The sequence below is a fragment of the Belonocnema kinseyi genome, chromosome 5, assembly GCF_010883055.1.
Source record: "Belonocnema kinseyi isolate 2016_QV_RU_SX_M_011 chromosome 5, B_treatae_v1, whole genome shotgun sequence".
In the NCBI taxonomy this organism is placed as follows: Eukaryota; Metazoa; Arthropoda; class Insecta; order Hymenoptera; family Cynipidae; genus Belonocnema; species Belonocnema kinseyi.
Window position 1 is genome coordinate 133452800 of NC_046661.1, and position 23576 is coordinate 133476375.

Genomic DNA, 23576 nt, shown 5'->3' on the forward strand with positions numbered 1-23576 from the left:
GAGAAATGTATCAGCCTTGGAGGAGATTATGTTGAGAAATAAAAAAAAAAAATTCTTAAAAACTTTGTTTTTCTTGGTCAGGCCGGAAACTTATCAATCCACTCTCGTAATTCGCGTGAAAGAAGTTTGTATGGCTCAAGCAGGGAAAGGCACATAGAAATATCTGGCTCAAGCATGGGTCACAGCTGAATACTAGCGTGGCGGAAGCCTTGCACTTGTCCGTCTCTCATGCTTAGGACACACTAAACACAAATGAAAATTCTTAAAAATATGTAAGTATTAGAGAAACTTAGCCTGCATTAAAAATGTAAATCTTAGGTTTGACAATAGTCTACACGTCTCTAAATGGTAAGGTCACATTTTAATTGTTCCAACAGCCAAAATAACTAAAAATTGTGAGTTGAAGATCTGGGTGCACCAAATCAAAGACCAGCTAGTTTAATCCGTATTCTACGAGAACTTTGTAAAAGTTTAAATTTTTCACAATAACGAAAACAATTGCAAATGGTGAGTCGATGATTCATGTACACCAGATGGTGCATCAGGTAGCTTAGCACATATGCTATAAGAACATTTTCAAAAATTACATTGTAGCAGCAGCCGAAATAACTAGCAGATGGTATAAAGACTAAAAATAAACCGCTAATATCTACCTGAATTACGATTTTGCAATTATTTTGGTTATTGACAAAATCCAAATATACAAAAGTTCTTGTGAATGCCGTTTTGAATGACCTGTGGACAATCCGGTGTACCCGGTCGTCGACTCACGATTAGCATTCTTTTTAAAAGATGATACAATTGAAATCCTTTCAAAGTTCTCATTGCCGTGCAAAAGTTTTAGGCCACCTCTTTTTTTATGACTGAATAAATTTTCTTAATTTCAATTATACCAAAGCTAAAAAGTTTATCTTTTAAAGGATGACTGCTTTCGAAATTAAGTATGAAATAAGCCCACAATGAAGCCACTTTGTCTATCTTTAAAATAGATATTGCAAAAATTGTGTAAATTTTAATGTTTTCTCAAATTTTCAATACTTTACGAAATAGTGCACATCTTTCAATATTCTTGGGCCCATTCAAGAGATTTTTTTATCGTATCACAACAGTTTATGAATATAAATCGTAAAAATTTTCTTTTCGAATTGCAAGAACTTGAGGTTGTAATAAAAAAGTTAGAAAGTTTTTGAATCATCTTGTCTATAGGAAAATCAGAATGAAAGTCAATTTAATATATATTATAAGAAAATTACAGAGAAACTTTATTATTATGTGTTTCATATATTTTACAAAAATATTTTTGCTACTAAAAATAATGTTGCAATTTCTCCAACTTTTTTGTGACAACTTCAAGTTTCTGCAATTTAAAAAGAAAGTATTTACCTTTTATACTCATAAGATGTTGTGATATGATGAAAAAGAAATTCGGAATGAGCCCAAGAAAATTGAAAAATGTTGATTATTTCGGAAGTTATTGAAAATTTAAGAAAATATTGAAATTTGCACTTTTTTGCAATATCTATTTAAAAACTAGACCAATTGGTTTTATCCTGGGCTAATTTAATACAGAATTTCAAAAACAAAATACCTTTCAAATATACATTTTTTAGCTCTAGCATAATTAAAATTAAAAGAATTTATTCAATCATAAAATTCGAGGTGGCCTAAAACTTTTGCACGACCGCAAAAATGCTTAACTACACGCAAAGAAAGGTTCGGTTGCAGTAACTGGACAGTTTGGTTACTACAACAAAACTGTTCGATTACATCAGTTAATCCCCCCTGCCCCACATTCTATGGAAATGGATGGTGGCTTGAAGAAATTATACAATAAATACTAAAATAAAATGATTATGCAAGTATATATAGCTTATTTCTAAGTCCTAATTGTACAAATCCTGAATCCTAATTAGAAAAAATAAAGAATTATACATATATTCACAGCATCTGCTTGAGACCAATTTCAAACAAATTAAGCAAACCTGACCTTTAGAATTGTACAAAATTGTCTTTATAATTTCAAAGGAGGCAAGACTTCCATCATCAATCAAGTCTGGAACTACAACCAAAAATTCAACAGTATACTAAAATTTTTCACTAAAGAATTGAATTTTGAACAAAATTTTATTTTCAACAAAATAATTTCATTTTTATCAAAGTAGTTTAATGTTTAACCAAATAGATGCATTTTTAACCTACAAACATGAATTCTTAACAATAAATGGAATAGAAGATTAATTATCTACCACAAGAGACGAATTTTCAACAAACGACATGAATTTTCTAACAAATAGTTCAATTTCGAAGTAAAAAAGATAAATTTCAAATTACAAATGGGTTAGTTAAACTTAAAAAAAAAGATGAATTCACAACGAAAAATTAATTAGTGAATATTTCACACAAACAAAAATTCAACAGGTATGTTTTGACTTTTGGACCAGAAAGAACTTTTTCCAAAAGGTTTTTAACCATATCCTCCAAAATGCGGAAGTCATCAAAATAAAAAATTAACAACAATTTCTATCAAAAGTGAATAGAAAGTCTGCCTTCTCATGCTTGCAAAAGGAAATAAATTTTTAATTAATCTTGTGCGGGGTCACAAAGTCCTGAAACTTACATCCGATATTAAGATAGGTAAATTTGAAATGTCCAGCTTCCACCGCTTATACTCCTTTAAGAATTTGGAGTACGGTCCCAATTTAGGGAACAACTCCTTTGTTTAGAAACGCGACTAGAAAGGAAAGAAAGAAAAAAATAAAAGGTCTAGCGTTGGCACCCCAGTCCGCTATATCTTGAATATGCGATATGATTTTCACTAAGAGTATAGTTTTGGAATAATCCTTTAGAATAATTCTTTCTAAACATAACATATACATAAAATGTTTATTAAGGAGGCAAATTGATCAAATTAAAATGAAAATTGTCTAGCTTGGCGTCTCTTAGTCTGAACAAATTTGTCCATGAATGCAAAACTCCAAAATCACTCCTTTAAATTTTATTCTAAGCATTTGGAAAAATTCGTTCTTACCTTCAAGTTTCTCGATGTATTTTTCGATACCCGATTTAGAAAGAAGTTCCTTGCACGCCATTTCTGCATACTATAAAACTTCGATTGTCTAAATAATTCCACTGCACTTTAATTCACTTCTCGAAACGCCTATGAAATGTTATGAAACACTGACGCTACGATTTGGGAAGCGCATCATGACGGTATTTTAAATTTTAATATTTGTATGGTATGATACTCTACAAATCTATAATATATATGTTAATAAATTTCAAGCGCAGGCCAGAGGACTAGTGGGCATGCGTAGTGGAGTTAGCCGCAACCGAACTGTGAGGTTCGCGCAACCGAACTCTTCCAACCAAAGAGATTCAGTCAGGATAACCAAACCGGTTCGGTTGCCACAAAACAACGTTTGGTTCAAACAACCGAAATACTGCCAACCGAACCCATGGTCGTCGACTCACCATATGGAATTGTTTTCGTTATTTACAAAATTGAAATTTTGAAAAAGTTCTTCTAGATTACACAATAAAGTATATGGTGCTCGAATTGATACACTCACATCGTCGACTCGTCATTGGAAGTTATTTTGGCAGTTGGCACTATTTCAATTTTATTTATGTATTTATTTATTTATTTAAACATTCAACGGGCAACGACCTTTATTACATATGAAAAAGAAACTAAATATGACATTTAAAATAAAGTAAATATAAAAGTTGTATTAATGACCAAAATAGCGCTAGAGCCAGTCAACGTATGGTAATCAAAAATTGTTTTAGTCTCTGAGTAACGCTCAGAGTCTGTTCTTAAACCTAGATGAACATGATTCGAAGAAATCTAAGTCTTTTCAGTGGTTTTGCTTCCCTACAAATGCGTGTCAGATTACTACTTCCGTCATAATCTATTCTATGAAAAGGAACTCTAAAAGTAGAGGTCGAACCTCTGAGAGAGAGGGTAGGAGCAGAGAACGAGATCAGGGCTAGAATTTGCGGAGAATCGATATGACCATTAATTGCATTATAGAGAAAACGCATGTCTGCTGTTAAAAGTCGGGATTGCATTGAAGGTATATTTAAAGTAGTTCGAAGTTCAGTGTAGTCATGGTCAAATCTATTTCTATGTAAACCAAGCTGCCAAGATGCAAATCTGAGAAATCTATTCTGTACTCGTTGAATTCTCATTATATGGATCGTATAGAAGGGTGACCAGATAATAGAAGCCGTTTCAAGATGAGGTCTGACTAACGAGAAGTAGAGTGTTTTAAAAACTAGAAGATTATGAAAAAACTTAGAGTTTCTGACAATGAAACCTAAAGATTTAAGTGCTTTATTCACAATCATAGATATATGATCCTGGTAAGTCAGGGCAACGTCAAGGATGCCACCCAGATCACGCACAAAGTGAACTCTGTCCAACAGTTGTCCCTCGATGTTATAGATAAATTCTTTCAAGATCTTCTTGAAGTTTAGCTGCACAAATAAAGGAAGAAATTTTCAGATATAATTTAAGGTCATCCACGTAACAAAGGAACTTACTATGCTGAATAGATTGCTTTAGGTCATTTATGAGAGTTAAAAAGAGTAAAGGACCCATGTGCGACCCTTGGGGGACACCCGACGTTGCCAAGACTTCGCTGGACTTGAGACACCATAGGCTCTTCATTTGGAAATTAGGATACAGTGATCCACTGTCTCAAAAGCCTTAGAGAAATCTGTGTAGACGGAATCCACTTGCCCGCTACTCTCCAGTACACTCAGTAAGTATTGAGTGTAGATGCATAAATTTGTACTGACCGAGCGACCCTTTCTAATTCCATGCTGCTCGTCAAAGAACAAATTAGAAAACGCAAAGTAAACTTTATCATACATTATACTTTCAAACAATTCAGATATGGAATTAAGGATTGTTATCGGCCTGTAGTTCGTGACGTCAGATTTGTCACCCCCTTTATGGATAGAAACAATTATTCCTTTTTTCCAGGCCTTATTCTGTTTGAGATTACGTAGTTTAGCCCTGATTTCGTCTCTGGAAACATAAACAATATCTAGATCAACTTCGTCGTCATAAGAATGAATGTAGGCACAATTGTTATTAGGATTGTAAACTGATCTAGAATATGTAGTAAATAGTTCGGCGATCTACGCACAAGAGTCTGTTCTTAAATAATCGAGAAACATTTCTGCTGGCATCGACGAGTTATTTCTAGTTTCGTTAGCATAGTTCGAAAAAGATTTCGGGTTGGCCCTCAAAACTGAAAAATTCTCATTGTCAGTCCGATATCTCGTTCTCTTGTATACAGAGTGCGCAATCTTCCTCGCAATCACGAGATCTTTAAGCTCATATGAAAACCATGGGGGGTAGGTTGAGGTATAATGATAATATTTAGGGACAAACTCGTTGATCGCAGTGTACAAGTGCATGTATAAAAAGTCAATCATATCATCAATAATTTCCTTCTTATTAAAGTTGAGACAATTATTATTAGAAAGGGTCATCGCATTTGAGACATCAAAAATTATAGGTGGATGATAGGGATTGCACAATAGCAAAGGATCCGGTGCCAGGAAGGACGAGCAGTTATAATTAATAAATAATTAATAATAAATAGAATTTTGAAAAATTTTCATAGAATACGTGCTAAGCTACCAGGTGCGTAACCCGGTGCGCCCAGGTGGTCGACTTACCATTAGTAGTGATTTTGTCAGCTTGCAAAATATATAATCTTAAAAATTTCTCGTACGATACGCGCTAAACAACCTGATGCGCGACCGAATGTATCCGGGTGGTCGACTCACCTATTTGGAATCAATTTCTTATTCACAAAATTTAATTATTTAAGAAGTTCTTGTAGAATACCTAATAAAGTACCTGGTGCTTGGTCCGGTGCACTCAGATTGCCAACTTATAATAGGCTATTATTTTGGCAGTTAAACAATTACGATTTTTTTAAAGTTCTCGTACAATACGTATTAAACTACCTGATGCTCGATTCGGTGAACCGGAAACTGCGTCTCTTAATTTTTGGTAATCTTGGTTCATGAAACATTTAAAAGTTTTTAAAAGTTTTTGTAGAATACGTGCTAAGCTACCTAGTGCGCGACCCGGTGAACTTGGTTAGTGAACTTACCATTCAGAGACGTTCAGACTTTTGGAAAACGTAAGATTTCCATTTTTAACGCTGGCTAATTTTCTCTGACACTTACATGTACAAAATGTTCAGATCTCCTACCTGCACAGACTGCTGACAATGACGCCATTTAGGAAGTATTTGGAGTGAATGAAGGTATTCTGAAGACCATCCGGGCCAAAAATGTCCCCGCATTTTCTGGACCATTTTCCACCTTTTATTCACAAAAACATGCTCCTCGATAAGCAATGGTTCAGAGACAGCCGTAAGTGGTTTTCCAATGAGCCAATGTCCTGAGGTAAGCGCAGTTTATTAATGATTGCTTGTAGAGTTCTTCAATTAAGGCATGCTTCGATCTGCGACAATACCGTTCAGACCTCCTTAAAAGTTAGAGTTAATGTGCCAGTCACTCGTGTAAGATGATACTTGGTAGATTTGACGGCAGCCTCCCTGTTCACTCGTGAGAGTGGAACAAATGTCTCGTTGTGAGGCAAAGCGTCGATATGCGGCTAGAAAAGAAAGAGAAGTATAATCAGACACTAACTCCAGATATACAGTACGGGAAAATGGCAAAAAACCGTAATGTAGCCTTTATACGATCTTTGCTTAAGTCTAGGGGCTGCTCGTATTCTTGTTGGACCAGAAAAATCGACGCCACTGTAAAGAAAAGCCAGAGTGCGCTGCACGCGATTAGACGACTACGAAGAATCCAAAATTGACGTCTCAAGGTGTATAAGGTGCGCTGGGTACCCTAATGAAGCGTACGCTAGTGGAAACTGTCAACGACCAGATATGAGAAGGGAGACGTCGATGGCAAGATGTATTGGTATCTTATCAGGATCCAAAAGGGATGCATAAGGGATGCATACAGAAAGGGATGCATAATGACCTGAGTGTTCGATGATTCTGCATTTTCTCAAACAATTGATGTATTGGATGCACCATGTCGTCAATCAAGTTAATTTTCCCGAAGAAAAGGCTCAATGAGTGAAGCGATCCCACCTATGAGGATGAGAAACTGTCGTCTGGTTTATGACAATAGGTCATTCCAGATCAGTATCGACTTTAAGTTTTGGATCAAAGGTGGACTAAAGAAGACTGGTCTCTGAGAGCCGATCCGGGCAAACTCATCGAAGCGAGTCAGCCTCAAGCTGCTTGGCAGAGAGGCCTCGAGTAGCGCAGTCTGCGGGATTCTTTATCCCAGATATGTGATGCAAATAAGTATCTGAAACAATGTCACAATATATGATACACAATTAGCGACAAATGTATCCCAACTGCGAGAAGGATATATTAACCATGCAAACACATTCGTTCTGTCATTCCAGAGATGAACTCTCACATCTTGGAATGAGAGAGCTTTCTCAGTGTGGAGGGTAAGACAGGAAAGCAGATGAGCCCCACATAGCTCTAACTTGGAAATAGATAAATTTACAATGATAAAAAAATAGATAAATAACCAATCGAAGACCATTGGAATAGCCAAGCCAAGAATGAATTCTGATAGTATTTAGATGTCAAAAATTCTCAAATAGGCGAATCCATCTGAAACTTACCCCTCTTGTGTCATGAGCGAGACTAAGAACTCGCCTTCCAATCTTCAGGTACTGATTTCCCGAGTGCCATCTCGCTAGAAGCCCATTAGCGTAAAGGAAATCCACCCGATTGCTATAGATTGATAAGTTCCTGTTGCAATGTAAAGGCCAAATTCACGTCGTCCGCGCCTGCCAGAACATCGTCAATATAGATATGACAGCAAAGGATGAAGGCATCCAGAGGCCAGCGATGTCCTTTGTCCGTGACAGGTTGCTGGATGGTCCGTAACGCCAAATAAGGAAATGAGGATAGTCTAAATGTAACGGTGGTCATCCGATACTCACGGATTGGCTCATTTGTAGGGTCGAACCTCCACAAAATGCGTTAGCAGTCATGGTCGTCAGAATGAATGTTAATTTGAAAAATGTCTTTTCTAGGTCAGCTGAAAAAACTACGGCAAACATTCGCCATCGAAGTCAAATGTCCGAGAGCTCCGAAAGCAATTTCGGTACAGTGTGTTGGTAGACGTTGATAGATGAGCCTATCGAAGTTCGATGTGAGCCAATAAAAACAACTCTAAGTTTGTAGTAGTACTTGTTCTTTGAACACTTCGTGCTGAGGTAGATATACATGTGGTATATTTAGACGTGGTACATTTACTCTGAGAAAGAGTAATTCAGCTTGAATTCTGAGTCTCCTAGTTTACTGAAGGCTCCCTTTAGGGGCAGGCGAACAATTTAGCTTCCATGATAATCACGAAAATGGTTTGTCTGATATTCTTGTTCCCAAAACTGATCTGTGGCACTCAGTAATGCAAATGCAGGTAGAACTACCTCCTCTTGTTTCTAGACACGTTGAAGTTAAATTGATTAGTCGTCCTCGATTGTACATGACATGCTGATAACTGGTTTAGATTGAACCGTTTGACGTTAATCCTTATCGATGATCACTTCACTCGTTGAGCTAGTAGGATGCCCTGTAAGAATCCAAGCCATTGTTGTATGTTGTTCAACCTGTTTGTTGTCTGACCGATACATTAAGCCTAGGCGTATAATGAGAGCCTAGATTTCAGCTCTAAGTAGGAGATAGATAATTGAGTTCGAACTAGGTTTCAGATCAGCAAGATCAAGTCCATTTATTTCAGACCAAGTTTTAGGGGCGAATCGATGTGACGGTGTGTAATTGCTGAGTCTAAGTATAACCAGAGAGTCTGTATCTAGATTGAAGTGGGAAGACAATCGCAATATAATGAGAAAATTAACTATACCCTTTGATACTCCAGACTTATAATCTCCAACGCCGGAGATGTGGAGAAATGCGAACCAGCGAAGTAATGGAAGACGCTGTGTGAAAATTTCTGAAATAAAATTGCTTTCGGAACATGGATATATCATACAACGTGTCTGTGCATGGCATCTATCCTTGCCCTTCACAACTACAAGTGCTGTTGTGAAAACGCTTGAACCAAAGGCACTAGAGGCTACATGAGAATTGAATAGTAGTTTTGCTGGGTTTTTATCATCCCTTGAATTGTTGATCGTGAAACATCCTGGACGAGAAATCGGTTGTCAATCAGTTCATGGTGATGTTTCTTGGTCAAGAATGAAGGTATGATGGCGACCATGAAGGGGGCGACACACTTTATTAAAGCAAAAATCTCCGACTTTATGCGGTGCAAAACAGCTGAATGGCCCACGGACTCAAGTGCCTTGATAAAGGTCGTGAGAAATATCTTGAGCTGATCAAACGACTATGGTTCCGCTTATCCTTCGATAGAGGTTTTCCAGTCGCGACGGGAATGCTGATCAAGTCGTTGAACACTAATGTAGGTCAACCAATGATCCCATGTTTCGGCGGGGCGTTTAAGTGCAGTCAAGTCACATATGGCAGATTCCGTAGATACCGGCTGTAAAGAACAGACAGAAGTTGCCGGCAGTAGTAGGGAAGTTGCTGAGGAGATGAGCAAGGTCTTCAGATAAGATTGTTTTTAAATAACGCAATCTTGCAACATTTGTTGTTTTCAGAAAGTGCAAGACAAGGGAAAGAGCACAAAATCGAATGTTCTTCACGCTAGTAGAATTAGAATACGAGCTGTAATTTAGAATGCGGGTAGTCAAACATAAGCATGAATTCCTTCCTTCTATCTGCAAATGCGAAGAAGCGAGAGAAGCAATAAGATCCTTCCTAACATATGTAGATGCGAAGAAGCATGACAGACGATTACTTCCTTCTACTCGTAGGTGATAAAGAAATGAAAGGGGGGATGACAGTAGCTCGTCACTAGGATCCACGTGCGTTAGAAATGTATTGCACAATCAGATCTTTTACTTGATTACAGGTGTGCGTAACTCATTCGTAAACCAATTGTTTTATATTTAATAATTACGAGGGTTTGTAACACAAAATACAGAGTTTATAAGGAGATCCTGGACGAGCTGCTCACAGTAATTATACACGTTATAGGCACTAAATTTGAACGGTTCACGTTAATCTAGTTAACGAACCTCAACTTAGACACTTTCATCGAAAGAAAGCTTGATAGTTATAATTACAAGCTCGGTTACGAGCTGCTCAAATATGCTAACTTATATTGTGCATCGTCAAAATCATTTTTGTTCAAAGGGTAATGCACTATGCTTTTATTTTCCAGGTGCATTCACTCTTTGCACTTGAATTTGCACTTGAATTTGAACTTGCTTCACACCGAATGTGTGGAACGCTTTTGCAAAAACTTGATAAGATCGTTTTTCAGCGTTTTCATATCGGTTTTTTTATTATAAACATCCGTAATCAAAGGACCAATGTTTTGGTTTAGAGTCGAGCTTATTGATGATCACGAAAGTGATCAATCATATTGAAATAATTTTAATTCTTTATAACCCAATTAAAGTAATTCAAAGGATACAATTAAATGTTCAGTTTTTTACTTGAATATAAAGCTACAAAAAGTCAATGAAAAAAATCACGGAATTTAAGGAATTAAAGAAATTTGTGGAATTCATGGAATCCACAAAGTTCATGGAATTCATGACATTCACGAAAATAATAGAATTCGAGCAATTCACGAAATTTACTGGGTTTGCGGAATCTCCAGAAGTCATACAATTTATGGAATTTACAAAGTTCGCCGTATTCACGAAATTCATAGAATTCGCGGAATTCATAGAATTACCAAAATTAATGGAATTGCAAAACTTCGCGAAATTCATACATGTTCCGCAATTGATGGAATTCACTGAATTCATAGATTTTACGGTATTCATTAAATGTACGGAATTGAAGGAATTCACACGATATTTGCGGAATTCATGAAATTGAAAGAATTAACAAAATAAATTTAATGCATTTCGTGAATTTCATCATTTTAATTATTTCCTCGTATTCCTTGAATTTCATAAATTCGTTAAATTCCGTAAATTCAGTGACTTCATGAATCTGATGAATTTAGAGAATCTCGAGAAGTCTATTAACTCAGTGAACTCAATGAATTCTGTGTATTCCATGAATTCCGTGTAGCCAGGTATTCCATATATTCCATGAATTTCGTAAATTCGACGAATTCCGTAAATTCTATGGATTCTGTGTATTCCTTAAATTCCGTAAATTTTATGTTTTTTAGTATTACATGAATCCTCAGGAGTCCATAAATTTCTTGAATTTCATTCATTCCTTTAAATTCCTTACATTATCTGATTTCTGTCAAATTTCAGAATTTGTTAGATGCTGTAAATTCCTTGAATTCCTAGATTCCGTAAATTCCATTAATTCCTACATTCCGTGAAGTCCGTGAATTCTATGGATTACGTGAATTTCGAGAATTTCATTAATTATCTCTATAAGTATCGTTACATTGTTAACAGTGTAGGCCGTGTCTGAATTCATCCAAAATACGTAAACAAATTTTCTTTACAAATTTGAAAAAAAGTTTGGGTGTTTTTTGAAATAGAAACAATATCAATTAAAATTTTCTTCACGAATATTTATTACTAAACATTCCAAAATATTACGTCAATCTACACTTTCACTCAAGGAACGAAGAACAAAATTATTAGTAAGAATTTATTAAATATAAGAAAATTATAATCTACTAAGCATTTCTTTTTTTCAATACAATCACATTGTAGTCTCATTCTGCATTCGAAACTAGTAAGAAGATGGATATAAAATTTTGTGTATATATAATAATAATTTTTTTTTAAATATTTCAATTGAAATTTTTGCTATTTCAAAAAAGCGCGCTCTATAGCGCAAGAATAATAAAATAAAAAGTACTGAATAGAGGATCTCGGAGAACCTAATAAGTATTTCATTATTCCGTTTTAAGACCTCAAACATGCAAAAATGGAAATTTGTGCACATTTTGAAAAGTTAAATATGATTTGCATAATGTTGAATTAATCATCATCAGAACCTTGAAAAGTCTCTAAAGGCTAGAGAATTTAAAAGAATGAAAAGAGGGCTCATATTATGATTTGAACAGGATACAATTTTCAATGAGTTTGATAACTTTGAAAATTTGTGCGAATAAATATTTTGCGTGTTTTAAAATAAAATTTAATGTACAATGAAATAGTTAACATTAAAAAAATGTATGCGCAAATAACATTTTTTTTTTTACTTTCTTCAGGCGCTATAAGAACTGCAGTAAAAATTTATATATTTTCAAATGATTTGAAATGTACATAAAATTTATTAATTTTTTTCTGAAGAATTTCCGATCCTTGTTTTAGTCGTGAGTTTGATAATTTTTAAAATAGCTGCGACAGAATACTTTACTTTTTCCTATACAATTTCATTGAACAATAAAACTGCTTTGTTCTAAAAAATGAACGCTTAATAAAAAAGAATGTGAAAAAACGTATGATTTTTGTTTCCATAAAATTTTTTATCCCTGTCCAAGTGATCAATTTGATCATTTTTAAAACTTCTGTGGCGAAATTCGTTGAATTTTTGTAATAAAATTAAATGAGCATGAAAACTGTCTACTTAAGGCGTTGTCGGCAAAACTTGATTTTCAGCTTCTAAGGTTCTCAAAACATGGAGATCAGTTAAAAACCTATGGTGTGAAATTTCCGACAATTTTAATACTTTCTCAATCATGAATGATGGGAATGTAAAAATGATTAATTTTAAACCAAAAATTGAATTAATTAAATTTTCAGTTGAACAGATTATTTTTTAACCAAACAGATGAATGTTCAACAGAGATCATTGTTTAAACAATTTACTACTTTTTATCATAATATTATCTTAGAATAACGCTAAAAAATGATGTTTTTTCAAATAAATATTTCAACATTTTTCCACTTTACAATAAAAGTGATGTAGCGATTATTTTAACTTGACAAAACAAATTGTTTAAACAATTTATTATTATTAATATTTATCATATTCTTGTTAAATAATTTTAGAAAGTTGCGTTTTTTATATTTTCTATGTTATGTTGACTTTTTATTTGCGGCGAGGTAATAATTAAGGAATATGTACATGCATTATTTCTTAGACAATTTATTATATTTATGAGTATATATTCAGGATGAACTTGAACAATTTTTTAATATTAAAAAATTTTAACGGTCCGACAAGGTTAAACAAAAGAATTTTCTTAATATTCGAGTGGAAATTTTAAATGGCTGTTTCATGTTGCAAAATTACTTTTTAGTAGAAAATTAAAAAAATGTTTTTAAACATGTCAATCAAATGCGAAAGATTTCGAACAAATTTGCAGAAGATTTTAAAGCTACAAATTGCAATTTGATATGAATAAAAAAAATTAGTAAATTCATGAAATACTTAGTATTATGTAGTATAAAAATGTTATTGCATAATTTACTTCTTTAACGATGTATTTTTTTTTAATGCTGAAGATGCCAAGAATTGGAAAAATAATCATAGCGAACGGAATAATTATTGTTAATTTTTGATAATAAAATAATATGTAAGCAAATTGTTTAGGTAATCATGCAATTAATAAAAGAACTAATTAAATAATTCACTAATTGATTGACTGATAAAGTATTAAGTAGATAGATAAACGTTTATTTTTCGGCTTGCTGGCCTTAAAGAAATTGAATTGCTTAGACTTCCATTTTTTACAGAATTTTCTTACAACTACGTCTTACAAAGTACCATCCATCCACACCTTATAACTAATCCGCTCGCTCCTATAGCCTTACCTTCCTTGCTGCGCCTCGCACGCATTTCGCTCTTTTGTCGCTATGCCTCGTATTAGCAGCCTCTATCTCCGCGGCAACACCTAATACTTAACTACTGTTTACAATATTTACATTTCTCTTACATCCACTTCCTCTCCTATTTACAAGCTTTCTTTCTCCATTCCTCTTTCTCCTGCCTTCTCTTCTTCTCTATCTTAACCAACTCCCCCTTCACCCATGCTACTGCCCTTTTATAACCCCTTTCATGCAACAATACCTCCATGCTTATGCCCCTCCTTTCCACCTCTTCACATCCCTCTAGCCAATACTCCAATTTTGCATCCCCCTTCTTGCGCAGTTCACACATTCTCTTTTCTCCAGAAAGCCAGGAACTATTATAATTCTCCATGCACCCGCACCTTATTCTCGCTATAAGTTCCTGACTTCTTTGCTCTCCTTTCTTATACAAATATTGCGCTCTCTCCCTTGGCATAATCCGCGCATAATTTCCGTTATACCTTGACTTTGCAATGCATGCATTCTAAAATACCTTTCCCTTTTTACGTCCATCTTTGCACCACTATGTCTATTCTCCTTCTCCAACCAGCACTCTCTAACCAATTTACTTCCCCCCTCTTTCGAAAATTTCTCCTCATATTTACACGCTTAACTCCCTGTTATAATCCCTAAACTCGTTCTTGCTGTCTTCCTCCTGACAATATAGTTCGGCGTATTCCTTGCTAACCCTAGTATCCACTTTACATACCTCTCCTGTACCCTATTTACCTCCTCACTTTTCTTCCAACCCCACACCTCCACTCCGTAAAATAAGACACTCATCACTAGCGAGTCAAACAATTTTATTCACCTTTCAAAATCATCTGCGAACAATCTCTTCCCCAGCCCCCACACCTGCCTCATCACCACATTTTCCCTTCTCATTCTCTCTTTTATATGACCATCCACTCCCCCATTTCTTCGAAACGGGAAGCCCAGGTACACAAACTCTTTCACCTCCTGTCCCGCTTTTCCCTTTCACTTCCACTCCCCTTCCCCATCTCTCCCACCTTCTTTCCTGAACACCATAGCCTTCGACTTGTCCGCATTTAACTATAGCCTATTCTTGTGCAAGTAACGTCTCAACCATTTATCATCTCCTTTAAATCCTATTTGCTATTTGCCAACTGCACTATGTCATCTGCATATGCGATTGACCATATCCTGACTCCTCCTACCATAACTCCTCCTACGACTCCGGCCGCTAGCTTACTTTTCATATGCGCGATCAAAATTGCAAAAAGCGTTGGGCTAAGCGGGCACCCTTGCCTCAACCCCCTATCCGTCCAGAATCCCTCAGAGATTCCCTCCCCTCCTGTCACCTTATCTTTTGTTTCCTTATATACCTCCCTTACCCTCTCGATCAGGCCCCTCTTCACTCCCCTCTACTGCATTGCCTCCCACAACCACCCGCGCTCTCTAGATATACAAAAAACGCGTACATTTTGGCACCCTTTTCGGTTAATTCTCTATCCACCACGTGTTGCAAGACATCCTTTCGCAGCCTATCTGTTAACACCATCGCGTATATTTTGTACGCAGTATTCATAAGCGTAATTCCTCTATAATTTTCCTGCCTCTCCCTATCCCCTTTCTTATACAGTGGTACGATCAATCCCTCTCTCCACCCTCTTGGGAATCCCTTCCCTCTCCATACTTTTTTTACTACCCCATCCAGCCTCTGCCTTACCTCTTGTGTGCCAAACAGCCACTCTTCGTTCTCCACCCCGTCAATCCCTGTTGCCTTCGATTTTTTCAACTTCCCTATCTGCTTCTCTATCTCCTCGTCGTTGAGCTCCTCTTCATCTAACTCTCTGTTTCTTTAAACCCCTCATCTCTCTTTCGAGTATCTGACCCCTAAAATGAATCCTTAAAAAAATTTCTCCATTCGTCAGTCCCTATCTTCTTACTTATCCTGACCCTACGTTTCCTAAACCTATTAATTATCTTCCACACGTCTCCTTCTGTCTTAACACTTCTCAAATCTTCTTCCAGCTCTTTTTCTTTTTCATGCTCTTTCTTCTTTTCATGAATTGCATAATTACTGTAATTAACTTTTCTGCTTAAGCTTTTGTTCTAAAATGCAAGGTCATTTTCCACAAAAGACATTTTTAGAACTTTTTCAAAAAATATTCTTAAAAAACGCAAAATTCGTTTCTATAAAACTTGGATTTTTCAAAAGGACCAATAGCAAATAAAATCGGTTCTTGAAGAATGGTAACGTTTCAGATATTTTTTCGAAAATAATAGTTCTTAAGCTAGGCTCGTGTGATTTAAATGGATTTTAATTAATTTCACCGCAAATACATATTTTTAATGAACATTTATATATTTTTTATTAATTCCCAAAGTACAAAGAAATGTATGAATCAGTTTCTCAGAAATTTCCCATCTATCTCCAACTCATCAATATGATCATTTTTAAACTTGCTGCAAGAGGATAGTTTAAAGGTTTTGTATACAATTTCAAAAAAAGAAAATCGTCGACAGCTAAAAAATGTATGCATGGTCAAAATGGTTTTTTTTTAATTTCTCCCATTAGGAAAACATTTTCAGGCAGGTTGATATTTTTTCTAATTCTGCAAACTTGTACCTTGCATTTTTCTAATAAAATTTGATGAGCAATAAAACAGCTAACAATACAAAAAACAGTAAAGCGATAAAAACTTGGTTTTTATTTTTTTTTCAATATCTATTTAAGTCGTGAGTTTGATAATTTTCTTGGTTTCTGTGACCGTATAATTCGATTCCTTCTACAAAATTTTATTGCACAATAAAATTGTTCACTTCTGATAAATGTACGCGCAATAAAAAATAATGTGCAGAAAACAGACGACTTTTTCCAAAATTTTTCATCTCTCAAATTGAATGTGCAATAAAATTTTTTACTTCTAAAACATGTATGAGTAATCAAAAAATGTTCGAATAAATTCCAACGATATTGAAACTTTTCCTATTATTTTTATCACTTTTGCACTATATTAAGACACATTTTTTTCAGTTTCTAGTCAAAGGCAGAAAGTGAAAAAAGAAAATTTCCAACTCTAAGAGGTTCGTCTTCTTTAAATATTGAAATAATTTTAATTTTAATATAAGCCAACCAAAACAAATTTCAGGATCCGATAAAAAAAACATCGAAATGAGATATGAATATTTTAAAGAAAATTATGAGTTTTTGAACAAACAATTGCATTTTCAAGTAAAAATAATGAATTTTCGTGAATATTTCAATGTTAGTATTGATAGTTTAGGATTGAAATATTTTTTAATATTTATTAATTTTCAATACGAAAATACGAATTTTTGAGAAAAAAAAAACATTTTCAAACATAAAAGAAAAAACGATCACCTTTATCATAAAAAAAAGAAATTGTTAATAATAAGGTTAATTCTAATCCACATAGTTCAATTTTCAATTAAGAATATTAACTTTCAGGACAATGGCTGAACGCCAATTTTATAATTCAGGCATTTTATTATCCTGGAATATTATAATTGGAATTGGAATTTCCAAATTCGGGAATTTTTTTTTCTTTAATTTTCTAATTTGTGAATTTCATTATTGCGAAATTTTAGTATTCAGGAATTTAATTATTTCTAAGCTTTCCTTCGGGTTAATTGTATGATCCGGTTTTTTCATAATTCAAGAATGTTATCTTTCGGAAATTTTCTAATTCGGCAATTTTATTATTCTGAAATTTTATGACTCAAGAATTTTTGTATTTATGAATTTTCCAATTAGGGAATTTTATCATTAGGAACTTTTAGTATGCAGGAATTTTATTATTTATGAATTTTGCTATTTTGTGAATCTTGTTATTCGGAAAATTTTATAATTCGGGCATTTTATTATTCGGAAATTTAATTATTCGGGAATATTTCAGTTCAGCAATTTTTTTGATCGGATATTTTCCAATTCAGCAATTTCATTAGTTCGAAATATTATTATTGAGAAATTTTTTTATTCGTGAATTTTTCTTTTCGGTTTAATAAAAAAGGAAGCTTTTGAAGAAATTTGAGAGGTTTCAACAGAATACAATATTTTCTTTAGATTTCTGTTGAAATTTTTAATTTTTTTTTTTTTTTTTTTGTCAAAATGAAAAATGTTTAAGAGGAAATTTACATTTTTTCTAAGAAATTTAAAAAACAATACTAAAAATTTGAAAAGATGGCAAAACGCTTTAACCCGAATGTAGAATTTTAAAGATTTTCAAGATTATAAAACAAAATGCAGATTTTTAAGGATTTGAAAATTTCTTAAGATTATTATAGAAATTTCAAATTACAGTGAGCCTCTTCTATAGCGCTAATTTTGGGGCTGAAGGTGTGTGGCAACGAACTCACTATAGGCTGCTCCGCTTTTGTTTTTTCACGCCTGACTGCTCGCCAGAGTGACAGCCGCAGATCCCGCACACCCCGCACAGCACCTGTTACACCCACGTGCGGCGCGGCGTCAATTCTCGGAAGGGCTATGCAAGGGAGGGCTATTAAAGAGTTCCACTGTATTTTTTTTTACTCTGATAAAGGAATGTTAAGAGAAAACGGGAGACAATTTCAGCTCATTTTAACTGATTTTAAAAAATGCTGATAAGGAATTTGAAAGATATTAAAATAATATTATTATTTTTGAAAGATCTGTCAAAAATTTGAGGTGAAATTCGAAATACTTCAAAGATATTCAGAAGTTTTTAAAAAAATTTCAAAATTAGTCTGAGTTTACAAAAATATAAAAGAAATTCTAATCAAAACTTAAATTTACAAATATTTTAAAAAAAGTTTGAAGCTTCTTAAGAATTTCGATAGGTATTAAGCAAATTAATTAATTTATTTTTTGTTTTATCGAAAAGTATTCTGTTTTGGTTAAAGACTAACTTTTTTTAAGGATTTATAATTCTATTTGAAAGAGAAGATAACAGATTTTTTTTGACATTTTTATAACTAATCAAAAATGTTTGGAAATCTTATAAAATTAATTTTCGGAAATGAGGGACCATTAAAAAATTGCCTAGAATCTAGAAGAAAAGCTGTTTTCTCTCTTTCATACCTTTTGAAGTCTTAAAAAAACTTTAGCATTTTTTTCCGAAATAATAAGAAATCTAAAGTTGAATTATTTGAATAACTAATTACATTTGTTCAAAATTTTTCAAAAGAGAAAACCCTTTTAAAGTTCTCAACATTCCTTTCTGATATAATCAGAAAACTTTTGAACCTACTAAAATATTTCTTGAAGATTGACTTAAAATTAATTTTTTTATATAAAAAACCATAGAAAGTTTTGCCACAGATTTTAAAATTGTATTTCTTATTATCTTGATACATTTCGAAATATTTCTAAAGTTTGCCAATTTTTTTTTTTGCAATCTTCAGAAATCTGGAAATTATGTACAAAAAACCATCGAATGAAGTTTTATATTTAGTTTTAGTATTTAGTTTTACTATTTAATATTTTTCGTGAGTTAAGTCAATAAAATGTTGAATGTTTACAATTTTCAAATTGCTTAAAAGAAGAAAGTTTTAATTTTTAAATTTGTAAAAATTGAAAGAAGGACAAACTTTATTTTCCACGCTTTTATTGGGCTTGAACGACAAAATGTTTTAATTCGAAATTTTTTCTAAATTGAAAGAGACACTTTTTCTCGTTTTTAACTTTTTAAATTATTTTTATTGTGTTGGAATTTTGCATTTTCATTGTCAAGTTTTTCCAAATTAGAAGAGACCATTTTTGTCTTCATAATATTTTTATTGAGTCAAAGCGGAGATTTTTTCATTTACAAATTTTTCCTTAATTGTAAGAGCCCCTCTTTCTCATTTTCTTATTAATGTTGAGTTGGAAGGGATGAAAGTTTGTTTGTCAAGTTTTTCTAAATTAGGAGAAAAGAATTCTTTCTTTCTGATATTTTCATTATGTTTCGTTTTTATTTTTCTTGCAGAAAGTTTTTGATTGGATTTTACGAAGATGCAGATCTATGTTCGCGCTTCTCTCCTCACTCTAGCAATTTACTTCAATTTCATTGGTAAATATAATAATGTAGCTATATATAGTAATTAAACCTCAATTTAAATGCATTTTGTTAAAATTTGAATTTTTGTGTTGAAATCAGAATTATAAAATGAAAATGAAAATTTTTCCGTTTTTAGTAAAAAATTAACTGGTTTGCTTAAGGGTGTAGCCAGGTTTCAATGAACTTTTTTTCAACAACGTTTTTTTGTTATTTGTTTTTATTTAACATTTACAACTTTTGTGTATGTCGTAAGGCATGTCATTAATTAACGGAAAAATTTATTTTTTATTTTCATCAATATCCGGCCAATTTCTGGGCGATCTGATCACGCTATGTTGAAAAACGGTCGCCACGGTTTTTCAACTTTGCGTCATCTAAAACACAGAAACCAACATTTTTCGTAAAGAGCACATTAATGGCTATAGCATGAACCTCAATTATGAAAAATATTAAGTAATAAACTAATTGTGGAAGTTTTTGTGATTTTTCGTTTCTTCTCCCTTATTTTAAAACATTAACTAGATAAAATTGTTAATAAACATTAATGAAGGATAAAGACCGAGGATTATGCGATAGCTGAGTCCTTTCTGAATATTTTCAAACAAATTTGAATGAAATTGGCCCAGTAGATCGGCTGGAATCGTGGCGACGACCCCAAGAAACGCCAGAAAAAAAAATTCAATTTTTGGAAAATTTCAAAACCGGCTACTCCCTTAAATTCAACTATTTTTCTATTTAAAATTGAAAATGTGTTTGTTTAAAATATAAAATATCAAGTGAATCGCTGCATAGCTATATTTTGTTTTAAAAAATTTTATTACTTGGTTGTAAATTGAACGACTTTGTCAAAACTTCATTTTTCGTTGGTTGAACAAATATTTAATTTATAAAAGTTCATGTTATTCATTTAAAATTGTTTTCTTTGGTAAAATTGAACAATTTTCCCACAAAATCTTTCTTTTTTTGGTTAAAAATTCATTTTTAATTAAAAAATTTAACGATTCTAGTTAAATTAACATACTTTCAGTTATAATTTGACCTCATTTTTGTGTTACATTAAAAGGACAACATATTTAGTTGAAAACGTATCTATCTGAGTTGAGAATTAAATTATTTTGATTACAAATTCGTCTTTTTTTTGGTAGAAAAATTGTGTTTCTTGTGCATATTCATATCTGTTAAGTCAAAAATTAATATTTGTTAGTCAAAGAATAATATATTCACATAAAAATTGATATTCTGAAATGAAAATTGATATATTTATTAAAATTTTAACTTTTTTGTCAAAAAAACTTTCTTTTTGGTTAAAAATGTATTTTTAATTAAAAATTTAACAATTACAAATAATTAGTCATATTTTCTGTTCGGAATCCATCCTTGTGATAAAAAATGTAGTTCACAATTATTCTTACTTAAAAACTATTTTATGTTTAAAAATTCACCCGTTTTTTGGTTTACAGTTTTTGTTCAGAATTCACTTTCACTGTAATATCATCTGCTTCGTATCAAAATAAAGTTATTTGTCAAAAGAATCTTTTAAAAGCGAGCTCCAACTATTTGTTTAAAAAATTTATTTTTATAGATAAAAATTCACCCAATCCCGCGTGGAGATAACCCCATTAGGCCCTAATACAAGTCGGGCACTAATCGGGGGCTAGTCGGGTTATTAATTTTGACAAAGTACCCAGTCGGGGACTAATCGGGAACTAGTTGAGCTTTTTGTTTGTCAAAATTAGTCGGGGCCTGGTCGGTGGTTGGTCAAGGGCTAGTCGGGCCTTTTTGTTCACTAATTTCCGTGCGAGTAATCTTTAGGCTCTGTTCGGTAGCTAGCTGGGCTCTAGTCGGGTTATTCTTATGTTTGAGTTTTCGGCGAGGTTTTATTAAATGAGGTTATATCTAAAAAAGAGTAATGATTTTGTTATTCTAAAACACTGAGAATATATTTAACAATAATTTTACGCCGTTTTTTGACAAACTTTTAGGGGATGTTCCGCTAATTTTGGGGAGTTTGGTTAATATTCCACGAGAATGTATTATCATATGACCCCTAATAGTACCCGATCAGGCCCCGGCTAGCGTAAGTCGGGTCACCTATCTAGAACCCGACTAATCTACCGTGACGCTGCTGGTCGGAGGCTAGTCAGATGACTCGACTAGCCCTTGACTTTAAGCGGGGTCGAATGGTAGGGAACCAGACTAGTTCCCCATTTGAATTTCTACACGGGATTCGTTAAAAATGCTCGTTTTTCGTTTATAATTTAAATGTTTTTCTAAATGTTCATATAATTTCTGTAAAATGCGAAACTTTATGGTCTTCAGCCCGCCTAGTGACGCCCGGTCTAGTATTTCAAGTGGTAATATTAATCTAATTCTATTTCTTTTTGCAGAATTAAGTTTGCAGTACAATACAACAGCTCTCAAGGAAGGCGATAGGATTCTACCAACTTTCTTGAACATCCATTATTCATTGACGGGTAAACCAAGAGTACTGGTAACAGTTGAGAATAATCCACCTGTTCATGGATTCATAGACCCTGTGGACAATGCAATTGTTGGCTTAATAGAACAGGTGGGGTCAATCAGACTAGCGCGTGCATTAATGATAGGCAGCGAAAAAATTAGGGTGTACAACAACGGCTATGGCCCCTTATCTAATTCTGACATACTCAGATATCAACTCCATTTCGACCATGACGTCAATAGTTGAAATTTCTGACTGCAAATATTTTTTAATATATTTTTAAGCTATTTATTATGCCTATAAGTTATGAAAATCATTGTTGATTATTATTAGTTTCTATTTTTTTATCTTTATATAGTAGAAAAAGAGGATATATTGCTTTATTGGTTACACAAAATTATTTGCAAATTATTATACGGATTAGTGGTTACACGGAAATAATTTTGGCACAGCAGCAGCGCCGCCTATTGTAGAGCCGTTTGGCGTAGACTTGGAACAGTTTGTATACCGACCTTGGCGCAACGGACGCCTCTAACTAGTAAGGTCCTATATTAGATGGAATTATGCAACCGCCATTGTGGTTCCCCGCCAAATTCAAAATCGCTAACTTGATGTCGAATTTTTAATAGATGAATTTTGGTCTAAAACCTAATTAAATAGTAGTAAGTAACAAAATTTAGAAAAAGTAAGCTGTAATATTTCAAGATAATAATATTAGAAATAGGAATGTTTTTAAAATTTATAATGTAATGATCAATTGAAAAGAAAAATGGAAAATTATTCTACTTATTGATAACACGTTGATTTTAACTATTGATTTGAAATTGTGTATTGTTCGAAATGAATATAAAAATGCATACATATAGTAAATAAGATGTTTTTATTAAATTGAAAAAAAAACAAATATTTTATAACTTTCAGTTATAGTTCTCTAAAATCTAATTTCTAGATCACATTTGATATAAAGTCGTTATTTGAGTTGGTCAAAATGCACCTAAAAAATATGATAAATACATTTACATGATATAGATTATTTATTTTAAAATTATACTTGGGCATTTTTACCAACACATAAATTATAAATAAAATTACATGTGACATAATATATAGAATATTCAAATTAGACTATACGATTTTTAACCAACACATTTGCCAAAAAATAAATTCTTGCAAAAATTACGATTGTAAACTAAAGTTTACTCAGCTTATAAACAGGCGTGCGCTAAAA

At 33.2% G+C, this 23576-nt stretch overlaps 1 protein-coding gene across 1 annotated transcript; it reads left to right on the top strand.

The window, feature by feature from the left end:
* The first annotated feature begins 16864 nt into the window (after positions 1–16864).
* On the top strand, positions 16865–23218 carry LOC117173499. The gene is made up of 4 exons (XM_033362112.1): positions 16865–16936; positions 18174–18363; positions 19816–19899; positions 22275–23218. The coding sequence occupies exons 3-4, from the start codon at positions 19842–19844 to the stop codon at positions 22592–22594; spliced, it is 378 nt and encodes a 125-aa protein (XP_033218003.1). The 5' UTR covers positions 16865–16936; positions 18174–18363; positions 19816–19841; the 3' UTR covers positions 22595–23218.
* The last annotated feature ends 358 nt before the right edge of the window (positions 23219–23576 follow it).